Source organism: Equus asinus, chromosome 5 (genome assembly GCF_041296235.1).
Source record: "Equus asinus isolate D_3611 breed Donkey chromosome 5, EquAss-T2T_v2, whole genome shotgun sequence".
NCBI lineage: Eukaryota > Metazoa > Chordata > Mammalia > Perissodactyla > Equidae > Equus > Equus asinus.
Genome location: NC_091794.1, coordinates 15,956,353 through 15,969,052, shown reverse-complemented (window position 1 = coordinate 15,969,052; position 12,700 = coordinate 15,956,353). Strand labels below are relative to the sequence as shown.

Sequence of the window (12,700 nt, the reverse complement as noted above, 5' to 3'; positions counted from 1 at the left end):
GGGAGGTAACTCTCTTTCGGTGAGGGTGCAGGAGCCTCATTTTGGTGGTGTCTTACTCCAAGTTGCAAAACTAACTGCCGTCATAAAGAGGAGTTATTTTTTCTTTCCATAAAGCCAATTAGCCACCACAGATAGTCGCCCCAATGACAGATGAATTTAGGATGAACTATGTTTGACAAATGGTGCTGTTGAGTCCTCCTCCTTGAGGACTAGTTTTCCCTTATCTTTAGGACGTGCGTAAAGGGTGGTATCTGCCTGGCTACATGAAAGGGTGAGATTTCTTTCTGTCTTTACAATCTCTTCTACAGATTACCTGGGATGCACATCACATTCCAGTTTAATGCTTATTCAATAATAAAACTGTTTTCTTTCTCTTCTACTTTTGTGGAGACGTTTTTTTCTGGGTTGGTAAGATATTTTGCTTTTAATTCTATTTCCCCAATGCAACATTTTCTTTGGCCAAGATTAAGCAAGCTAAAAGAGACGGCACAAATGAATATTAGGAGTAAAAAAGTGGGGATATATACGCCAGCTGAAGTAGATGTTTAGAAGTATTGTAGGGATAGGTAGTTGCCCTACTCGGGGATTCACACTTGGGATGGGTCAGCTAACAATTTAATTAGGACTACATTTCATCAGGGGGTACTATAAGCCTTTCAGCTACCTATCGCTGTTCAACAATAAATGTTTGGCTAATTAGTATATATGTATTAGAAGTGGGTTTTCATTCATGAAATAGTGGCTTATCAGCATGTTGGATGCTAGACATGGGGTCACACTGGTGAAATCAGCTGTATCGATATACTTGGATTGGTTAAAATATTTTAGAGACCCTTCATCATTATATGCACAGAGTTAAGAACCAACTAAGGCTTCCAGCCGGAGGTATAGCACTTAAGTGTTATTTCCTAGATCAGAGCTTCTCAAACTTTAATGCGTATATAAATTACTGGGGATACTATTGGAGGAAGATTTGTGTCTTCTTTCCCATTTATTTAATTATTCAAGCATTTTTATTTATATCAGTATGGACTCATGGATATTTATTTTATTCTTCAGGTTATAATCCAATATTATCATTATTTATTTCAGTGCCGAAATTATTCTATCTTTGACCTCTGGGAGTTCTTTCAAGTTAGCTCCTGTCTTTTTTTTTTTTTTTTTTGTAGCACTTCCTTGCTTTTAAGCATTATAAGATACTCCAAAGTCACTCATCTTGTATTTTCACTGCTCCACCCCTAGAACGGAGCATTTCTTCAAGGAGTTCTCATTCCTTTCATTGGAGAACGGTACCTAGAGACCAAAATCTGGGTCATGGACATGCTCACTGCTACTGGAGCATCACTGTTTCTAGGCCCTCTCAGCAGACAGAGCTGGGAAATGGATGTACTAACCCATCCTTGAGCGCAGTTATGTCATTCATCTGTGATACAGTTCAGAGTCTTTTCTCAGTCAGCATTCCATCCTGGGATCTCCCAATATGCTGGTTGATTTTTCAATTTTTATCCAATCAAGTTCTCTCTATAAAGGTTTAACAAATGCACAGAGTTATGTAACTACCATTCCAGTAACATATAGAACCATTCCATCACCCTAAAAATTCCCTTATGAAGCCATTCTCCCCTCCTAGTGATCACAGATCTCTTTTCCATCCCTACATGTTTGCATTTTCTGAAATGTCATGTAAATGGAATCATAAAATATGTAGCCTTTTGAGTTTTGCTTTTTTCACTTAGAAAAACGCATTGAAGATTCATCCATGTTGCTGTATCAATAGCTTGCTCCTTTTTATTGCTGAATAGTATTCCACTGTATAGATATAACACAGTTTAGTTGTTCATTCACCAGTTGAATGACATCTTGGTTATTTCCAATTGTTAATAAAGACTCCATAAACATTCATGTACAGGACTTTTATGAACATAAGTCTACAATTCACTTGGGTAAATAACTAGGATTCCTGGGTCATATGGTTAAGAGTATGTTTAACTTTATGAGAAACTGCCAACTTGTCATCCAAAGCAGCTGTACCATTTTGCATTCCCACCACTAATGGATGAGAGTTCCTTGTAGCTTTGTATTCTCATCATCATTTGGTGGTGTCAGTTGTTTTGTTGTTGTTTTTAATTTTAGCAACTGTCATAGGTATATAGTTTAATTGTGCTTTTAATTTGCATTTCCCTAAGACAACTGATGTTGAGCTTTTTTTCATATGCTTATTTGCCATCCATTTATCTCTTTGATAAATTGTCTATTTGCCCATTTTTTTAACTGGGTTGTTTGTGTTCTTATTGCTGACTTTTAAGAATAGCTTATTTTTATAGATATATATAAAAATATATTAAATAAAAATATATTAATCAGATATGTGATTATCAACTATTTTCTCCCAGTCTGTGGCTTGTATTTTCACACTCTAAACAGTATCTTTGCATAGCAAAGATTTTAATTTTGATAAAGTCCACTTAATCAGTTTTTTCTTGTATGAATCAGGCTTTTGGTGTTGCATCTAAAAATTCATCATCAAATCTAAGGTCACATAGATTTTCCCTAGAAAAACACACGTTTTCTTCTAGAAGTTTTACAGTTTTACAGTTAGGCTTACAATCCATTTTGAGCTAATTCCAGTATAAAGTGTGTGGTATGCATCAAGATTCACGTTTTTGTATATGGACATCTAATTGTTCCAGCCCCATTTGTTGAAAAAACTAACTTTTCTCCATTGAATTTGCACCTTTGTCAAAAATCAGTTCACAATATTTGTGTGAATTTATACACAGGCTTTTTTTTCTGTTCCACCAACATAACTGTCTGTCCTTTGGCAAGTCTCACACTGTCTTGAGTACTCGAGCTTCAGAAGTCTTGTCGAGTAGTATGTGTCCTCCAGCCTTGCTCTTTTTCAGAATTGTTTTGGATATTCTAATGCCTTTGCTGCTCCATATAAATTTTAGAATCAGCTTGTTAATATCTATGAAAAAGCTTGCTGGGATTTTCATTTGAGGGAATTGAGATCTTAACAATATTGAGTTTTCTGATCCATAAACACTTATTTAGATCTTCTTTTATCAATGCTTGGCAGTTGTCAGCATATAGAACCTGCATATTTGTTACGATTTATACCTAAGTACTTCATTATTGGGAGGTTCTGATACAAATGGTATTTTTAGAAGTCAAATTTTAGTTGTTCATTGATAGTATACAGGAATATGATTCTTTCTTTTACCTTCAATAAACTTGCATTCCTGTGACCTTACTAAACTCACTCATTAAATCTAGGAGCTTTCTTGTCTATTATCTGAGATTTTCTACGTGAATAATGTTTTCTGCCAATAAATTAAGGTTTTTTTTTTCCTAACCTGGATGCCTTTTATTTCCTTTTCAAGTATATCACATTCACAACTTCAAGCACAATGCTGAGTAGGAGTGATTAGAGAGGACATATTTACCTTGTTCCTAATTCTAGGTGGAATGTGATTTCTCATCATTAAGCATGATGCTAGCTATAGGTTTTCCTGGTTGCTTCTACGGAGGTTGAAGAAGTTCCCTTCTATCCCAAGCTTGCTGAGAGGTTTTTTTTTTTTTTTTTTTTTATTAATGTTATGATAGATTACAACCTTGTGAGATTTCAGTTGTACATTTTTGTTAGTCATGTTGTGGGTACACCACTTCCCCCTCCGTACCCTCCCCCCACCCCCCCTTTTCCCTGGTAACCACCGATCAGATCTCCTTCTCAATATACTAATTTCCACCTATGAGTGGAGTCATATAGAGTTCGTCTTTCTCTGACTGACTTATTTCGCTTAACATAATGCCCTCGAGGTCCATCCACGTTGTTGTGAATGGGCCAATTTCGTCTTTTTTTATGGCTGAGTAGTATTCCATTGTGTATATATACCACATCTTCTTTATCCAATCATCAGTTTCTGGGCATGTAGGCTGGTTCCACATCTTGGCTATTGTAAATAATGCTGCGATGAACATAGGGGTGCAACGGACTCTTGAGATATCTGATATCAGGTTCTTAGGATAGATACCCAGTAATGGGATGGCTGGGTCATAGGGTATTTCTATTTTTAACTTTTTGAGAAATCTCCATACTGTTTTCCATAGTGGCTGTACCAGTTTGCATTCCCACCAACAGTGTATGAGGGTTCCTCTTTCTCCACAACCTCTCCAACATTTGTCATTCTTGGTTTTGGATGTTTTTGCCAATCTAACGGGGGTAAGGTGATATCTTAGTGTAGTTTTGATTTGCATTTCCCTGATGATCAGCGATGATGAGCATCTTTTCATGTATCTATTGGCCATATTCATATCTTCTTTTGAGAAATGTCTGTTCATGTCCTCTGCCCATTTTTTGATCGGGTTGTTTGTTTTTTTGTTGTTAAGCAGTGTGAGTTCTTTGTATATTATGGAGATTAACCCTTTGCTGAGAGTTTTTATTATGAATGAATGTCAAATTTTGTCAAATGTTTTTTTCTGCATCTATTGAGACGACTACATGGTTTTTCACATTTAGTCTGCTCATATGGTGAATTACATTGACTGCTTCTGAGTGTTGAACTAGCCTTGCATTCCTGGAATGACCTTCACTTGGTTATGATCCATTATCCTTTTTATAAATTGCTCAATTTGATTTGCTAATATTTTGTTTCAGCTTTTCACATCTATGTTCATGAGAGATATTGGTCTTTAGTTTTATTTTCTTGCAATGTTTTTGTCTTGTTTTGGTATTTTGGTAATACTAGTCTCATAAAATGAGTTGAGAGGTGATCTTTCTTATCTTCCATAAGAGCTACTATTTCTTCCATAAAAGGTAATAAACTTCACCACTGAAATCATCTAGTTCCAGAGTTTTCTCTTTTTGGAAGGTTTTCAACCACAAATTCAATTTCTTTAATAGGTGTAAGGGCTATTCAGGCTATATGTTTCTTCTTGTGTGCGGTTTGGTAGTTTGTATCTTTCAAGGAATTAGTCCACTTTATCTGTTATTACATTTATGGGCATAGAGTCGTTCACAGTATTCCTTATTATCCTTTTAATATCCATGGGATCAGTGGTGATGGTCCCTCTTCCATTCCTCATACTGATAATTTGTGTCTTCTATGTTTTTTCTTGGTCAACCAGGCTCTTGGTTTATCAATTTTATTGATGTCTTCAAAGATCCAGCTTTGGTTTCATTGATTTTCTCATTTTTTTCTCTATTTTCAATTTCATTGACTTATGCGCTAGTCTTTATCATTTCTTTCCATCTGATTGCTTTAGGTTTAATTTCCTCTTTTTTATACTTCTATGAGGTATAAGCTTAGGTTACTGATTTTACTTCCTTTTTGTTTCCTAACAAATGCATTTAACGCTATAAACCTTCCTCTATGTACGTACTTTAGCTGCATCTCACGAATTATTTTCATTTAGTTCAACTGTATTTCACACTGTTGACCTATCCTGACTCTTACAACTCTTTGCACCCTGGAATACTGTGATACTCCTTTCTTCCGGATCTTCACACACTCTGTGACCTTTCCTTCTGAATCTTTTACTGGATTCTCCTCTTCTATTGATGCCATAATTCTTTTTTTAGTGTTCTTTTAACTCTACATGTTATCCACAGTTGAGCTCATCTATTCTTCTGATTTTAAATGACATCGATATTCATTTGCTTACTCATTCATTCATTATCCATCAACCATCCATTCAATCAGTGAGTACCCATTATTATAAGTCCAATACTGGCCTAGGTGTCAGTGTTACAATAGCAAATAATATAGATAATGGTCCTGTAAATATATGATAGAGGAAAGTGCAAGGAACTTATGGGAGCACATAGCAGGGACATCTATCCAGAGATGATATTTAAAATAACAAAATTAGTCACCCATCATAGTGCTGGATCAGAGTTCTACAGGGACCTGTGTCAGACACAAGCCATTTAGCTGCTGGATCATGAAAACATCCTAAGAATCCTAGAAGAGAGGCCAGGAAATCCAAGGTATGAGGAGTCACTTGTGGGACTCAAGGCAGTAGCTATTTATCAGCCACTGTTTCAGTATTTTAATTACTACTACTGCTGCTCTGGTGAGCAGTAGCTGAATATCACACCTGCACCCAACCTAGTCAAATAGACAGCAAAGGCATCCCTAAATGAGTAATATGTAAGTAAGTCTAAAATATAAATAAAAGATAGCCAGGTACAGAGGAGGGAAAACAGTTCTAGACAAAATGAAATAAAAAGGTTTGGAAGTAAAAGGAAATGCCATATATAAAGAAGTTTGACTTCAGAAAGGGTAGAGATTGAAGGGAACTTGATGAAAGATGAAGGGTAGAGGATATTTAACATACATCTAAGGCCATTTAAGTCAGGAATTCAAACTTTATTCTAAGGTCACTGGAATGCCATCCATGAAGGGTTTTAATCTGATCAGATCCACATTTTAGAAAAGCCATTATAGCTACATTACTGAACAGATTGAAGGCATGCAAGATGGGAGAAGAGGTCAGCTAGAAGACTTCTGTGATATACACTAAATCTTTATTTCCAGATAATATATCTACATAGTGGATATCTTGTCTTGGCAACTCAAACTCAACATGCCCCAAATTAAAATACTTGTCTTCCTCCAAGATGGTAAGTTGTGTCTTCCTTTGTACTACTTCCATACCTTGTTAAAACTGCTCATGCCACCCTGAGTCATAATGATTTGTATATATATCTACTTTCCTACCAGACTCTGAGTTCTTCAAAAACAGCACAGTGTCTGGCATACAATGAGGGCTAATAAATATTTATTGAACTAACCTATGAAGTACAATATTGTGGGTTTGTGATGACACTGAGTTGTTTTTAAAACTGAAAAGTTAAATTAAATTTAGGACACTGTATCAGAAGACAGTGATGCAACATATGGTTAAATCTAAGAACTCAAAGCCATTTATAGAGAATGATCCCAATTACATACTTTAATTTGTATAGGTATGTCTATCATTCATATTATTTCTGGATGGTACAATTATATGTGGTTTTAGTTTTCTACTTTGTAAATGTCTGTATTTTCCAAATTTTATAGAATGAACAGGTTTGTTGTAGCAGAAGAAAAAATATAAAAATGTAGATTTTTGAAAGCAAATTTACACAGTGAAAAATATCTAGAAAGCTATCCACAAATTTAACCAAAATTATATATAGGTGGTAGGATCACCAACGATTTTCAATTTTCTCTTTCTATTTTTCTGCATAGCTTCAATGTCTCATAATGAGTTTATATCACTGCATCAGTTTCTTTCAGGAAGGCAGTGATGACTATGACACATTTTATAAGGGTTTCCATGAAAAGCATGTGATTTCAAGTGACAACCTTACAAGAAACATTCACAACACACATGAAAAATGTCTAATTTTTTAAACATTTAATAAGCTACTACAAATTAATAAAAAGACAAATAACCACTAGAAAAAAATGGGCAAAGTTTATGAAGAGACAGGTTCACAGAAAAAAAAATACAAACAGTTTATAGACATATAAATAGATGTTCAACCTCCCTCATAATTAAAGAAATGTATATTTACATAACGATCAAGTACCATTTCTACCTACCAAATTTTGCTAAAGCAAAGTTCCTAAGGTGTGGCAAACCAGGTACTTAATATGCTGCTGCTGAGAATGAACACTCATTCAGCCCTTTTAGGGGTAACTTGCCAACACTAAACTTTTAAAATCTCATTACCTTTTTGGCACAATTTCACTTGACGGAATTTATCCTACCATACGTGGGCACACGTGTGCCAAAAGAAATGTACAAGAAGGTTCGGTGTAACGTTGTTAGTAATAGTAAAAGACAGGAAGCAATCATAATGTCCCTCAATAGGGGATTTGTTACATAAATTATGGTACAACATTCATTCAGTTGAATACTAGGCAGCCATTAAAGAATGAAGTGGATCCAGGGTAGTGCTAACAGAAGGAGCTCTAAACAAGATTCAGACAGTAAGCACAGTGTCCTCCCACTTAAGTTTTGTTAGGAATATATGTATATTCCCCTTGAAATACAACAGGAAACTTCTGGAAATATAAGAAACTACTAAAAATGGTCATCACCTAAGACAAAGGTCACAGTGGTCTCGGTCAGAAGGACCACTCTCTTTTCACTACATGCCCTTACGCAGTATTTGAACATTTATCATGAGAATGTATTACTTTCAAATGTTCTTAACAGTTGTTTTAATTCATTATTATGATATTTAAAATACTGAGCTCAACTATCTAGAAATTCAGTTACGCTGTACTGCACACTGCCCATCAATACCAGAAACCTGACAAATTTCTAGGAATAAATGGTTTGAATGAAATATATATTAAAACTAAAACCTAGTTCTTTATTTTGATTGTAAAGAATCTATGTCAATCTTATATCAAAAATAAAGCACTTTTATGTACAGCACAGGGAATACAGTCAATAACACCGTAATAGCTTTGTATGGTGACAGATGGTAACTTGACTTCCCATGGAGATCATTTCATAATGTATACAAGTGGAAAACCAGTATGTTGTAAACTTGAAACTAATACAATATTGTATGTCAACTATACTTCAATAAAAAAAAGCACTTTTGTAAAAAAATGACTAAATTTTTCCTCTTAAAATCTATTTCAAAAATAATCTACATCAAAGATTACATGAATAATGATATAGCCCTAGAAAATTTTATGAAATTGCTCTATAATCCATTAAGGAGTAAATTTTCTGGAGAGAGTAATAACTATTGAGCATCTAATTTAAATTTTCCCTACAAAATCATATGAAACAAGCACCAGAAGAAATTGTGACAAATCATTTCCTTTTGGTTCTATTTTCTTAGCTAGCACTCAATATTTTTATAAGTCGGAAATCACTCCTCCCTCAATTACAACTTAGTTTTACATTGCCTAATCACAAACGATAACATGCTGCTTATGGTAGCAAATATTGTCTGTCTGGCACAAAGGCCTAAATCTACAAATATTGTCACTCATCAGTTCTATTTTGATAATGAGGGAGAAAAATGGGTTTTTGGCAACTTCCTGTCTTGTTTACCTGCTATCAACTTCTCTGTATCAGGTAGATGTGTGAACTGTCTTTTGTATTCCTCATTCCTGTCTTTATAGGTGGAACTTGAAATCTGCAACAACAAAAAGATTTAATTTCTGTTTAATTATAATCTTCATTAGATAAACTGAAATGCAGTGTCTTAGAAAATAAATTTAAACCGAACTTTAAAATAATATGCTATTGTGCAATATTTTGTGTGTCTTTGTATGAAAAATGACATAAACATTTCAAAAATCACCCAAAGGAAGCAACGTAAACTTTCAGCACAATGGAGTGAGGAGTTTGGCAAACCCTCTCTGCAAAAGCAAACAGATAGCTGGGAAAAAAAACTATCAAAAACAATAATCTCAAATTATTAGAAACTGACCAAAAGCATACAATAAACTGAGAAGTATTTGTTCATGAAAATCTACTGAACTTGGGAACAGCAGTCTGTGGCACTGTTTCCTTGGCCCGCTCCTGTACTCTTCCTCCCCCATCAGTTAAGTCAGTGTGCTGTTTCTACGAGGACAGAACAGGCCATGAAAACTAGCAGCTATGCTGAGAGAGGGGGCTGAGTTGATTCAGAGTGGAGAGCAGAAAACCAATGTCCAGAAGTGAAACGGAAAATTCTGAAGCTACCCAAGTGAGTGTGAGGTTGCAGTCCTAACTGGAGCAAGAAACAAGCAAACTGGCAGGTTACTGGGGACTTAAAGAGATCTTGGAGGAGAGACAGCCATGGACAGGCTTGATAAACTCTCCATGCATTCCTGGCTGAAGAGAGCCTGCATGTGTGTGTAGCAGAGACTAGAGAGATCCCAGACTATCCACGAAGTCCTTGCTGGAGACACAAGAAATCTCAGAGGAACGTAAAAACTGAGACAAACTTGAAAATGCATTGAATCTGAGCGTGTTAACCAACCTACACACAGATCTGTCTGCAGAAGGGAAAAGTCTTACTGGCTCTATGTTTTTGAGCACAATTTCTGACCAATCATTGGCTGACATAAGGGGTAACCACTGAGAAGACAGCCATAAAAATAAAGACAACAACAACAAACTGAGCAGAAACATTCATTTATACATGCCACAGGACAAACAGATTTCACAGATTTACCCTAGGCAAGGTATTAAACAAACAAAAATCAGCAATGACAGGCTTTAGGGGCAGGGAGGATGCAATCAGAATCCAGAGTTGCTACAATATATTATGTAAACTGTACAATTTTCAACAAAAATTGTGAAACATTCAAAGAAACAGAGGAATGTGACTCATACTAATAATGAAAAAAGCAGGCAATGTAGTCTTTCAGGGTCCCTAGATACTGAATTTAGCACAGACATCAAAGCAGTTCTTATGTTCAAAGAACTAAAGGGAACCATGTTTAAAGAATTAAAGGAAAGTATGACAACAATGATTCAACAAGTAGAGAATCTTGACAAATAGATTTTTTTTTAAATTTTAAGAAAAAAAAGGACATTCTGAAGTTGAAAACTACAGTCACTGAAATAAAAAATTCACTAGAAGGACTCAACCAAAGATTCAAAATGGCAGAGAAATAACCAGTGAACTTAAAGACAGATTAATAAAAATTATCCAATTTGAAGAATAGAGATGAAAAAGATTATAGAAAATGAACAGACTCAGAGACCTGTGGGATAACATTAAGTTATTCAAAATACATGTAATGGGAGTATTAGAAGGGAAAGGGGAGGCAGAAAAACATTTTAAGAAATGATAGTCACAATTTTCAAATATGAGAATCATTAATCTACAGATCAAAGAGGCTCAACGAACCCCAAGTAGGATAAAGAAAAGAGTTTCAGACTTTGACATACCATAGTTAAATTGCTGAAAGACAAAGAATTTGAAAGCAGCAAAAGAAAAATGACTCACAAACAGGTAAAAAACAGTATTACTAATGGTTGACCTCATCATAATCAATGGAGATGGCAGATCTGCCTTAAAGAATTACTAAAGAAAGTTCTTCAGCTACAAAAAAATGACACACTATAGTAACTCAAATTCACAAGAAGAAATGAAGAGCACCAGAAGTGGAAATATGTAGGTAGCTACAAAAGAGCATACAAATCTATTCTCCAATTTCTCTCTTAACATCTTTAAAAGACCTAGGAGTCTATACAGCAACAATTATAATATTGTATTGTAAGGTTTGTGAGATACACAGGCGTAACATATATGACAATAATAGCACAAAGGAGGGTAGAGGTAATGGATCCAGGTTGCAGCAAGAGTTCAATATTTTAGCAGAATTAGGTTAGTAATCCAAAGTATATTGTGAGAAGTTAAGACGTATACTGTAATCCTTCAAACAATTACTAAAAAAACCTCTCAAATACATTTTTTTAAATTAAGAGGAATTAAATTGGTATCCTAAAAAATATTTGACACATAAAGAAAGAAGTAAAGGGGGAGTAGAGGAACAAAAAAGATATGTAACATAGAGAAAACAAATAGTAAAATGGTTATTTGTAAATACAATCATAAAATTGCTTCATTAAATAAAAATGGACTAAACTCAGAGACTGTCAAACTGGATAAAAATAGACCCAACTATATGCTGTCTAGAAGAGACACATACCTTAGATGCAAAAACACAAAGAGGCTGAAAGTGAAGCGATGGGAAAAGATATACCAATAAACAGTAACCACGGAGAACCGGAGTGGTTATATTACTATCAGCTGAAATAGACTTTAAACAAAAAATATTACTAGGCACTAAGAGATACTTTCATAATGATAAAAAGGTCAATATATGAGGAAGACACAACAATTATAAATGTATACACAACTAACAACAGAGCTGCAAAATACACGAAGGAAAAACTGACATGACACAATTGAAAAAACAGATCGTTCAACATAAGTTAGAGATATCAATAACCCCTTCTCAACAACTGATCGAATGACTAGACAGAAAATCAGCAAAGATAACAGACTTTAACCTTATTCAGTCATTTGTGACAACATGGATGGACCTTGAGGGCATTATGCTAAGTGAAATAAGCCAGACAGAGATAGACGAATACTGGGGGGTATCACTTTTATGTGGAATCTAAATGAAAAGTCAAACTTATAGGAACAGAGAGCAGAAAAGGGGTTGCCAGGGGCTGAGGGGTTGGGGAAACAAGGAGAGGTTGGTAAAAGGGTACAACTTTCAGCAATAAGATGAATAAGGTCTGAGGATCTAATGTAAGACATGATGAGTATAGTTGATAACACTGGATTGTATAATTAAAACTGAAATTTGCTAAGAGAGTAGAGCTTAATGTTCTCACCAAAAAAAAGACGACTAATATGTGAGATGATGGATGTATTAATTAACTTGATGGGAGTTGTCCTTGCACAATGTATATGTACATCAAATCATCACAATGAACACTTTATTAGCTTACTATTTTGTCAATTACACCTCAATAAAACTGGGGGGAAAATACATTTCCACCAATAATACCTGACTGGCACTTATAAAACACTTCATTCAACGACTGCAAAATACACAATTTTTCAAGCACACATGGAACATTCTCCAGGATAGACAATATGCTAGGCCACAAAACAAGTTTCAATAAATTTAAAAGTACTGAGGGGCTGGCCCCGCAGCCGAGTGGTTAA

The 12,700-nt window shown here is 35.0% G+C and overlaps 1 protein-coding gene across 8 annotated transcripts in view; it reads right to left on the bottom strand.

Annotated features, from left to right (window-relative positions):
* Positions 1–12,700, bottom strand: part of GRAMD1C (GRAM domain containing 1C) — an 87,071-nt gene that overhangs the window by 52,962 nt on the left and 21,409 nt on the right. For 5 of the 8 annotated variants that reach the window (XM_014838619.3, XM_070508859.1, XM_014838618.3 and 2 more), the window contains one exon: positions 9,070–9,154. The exons of 1 other annotated variant lie outside the window; for it this stretch is intronic. In XM_014838619.3, the coding sequence (XP_014694105.1) occupies positions 9,070–9,154 (85 nt within the window). Of the gene's footprint in view, positions 1–1,394; positions 1,522–9,069; positions 9,155–12,700 lie in introns of all 8 variants that reach the window. 2 more of the 8 variants (XM_070508856.1, XM_044771572.2) reach the window with 1 other exon arrangement.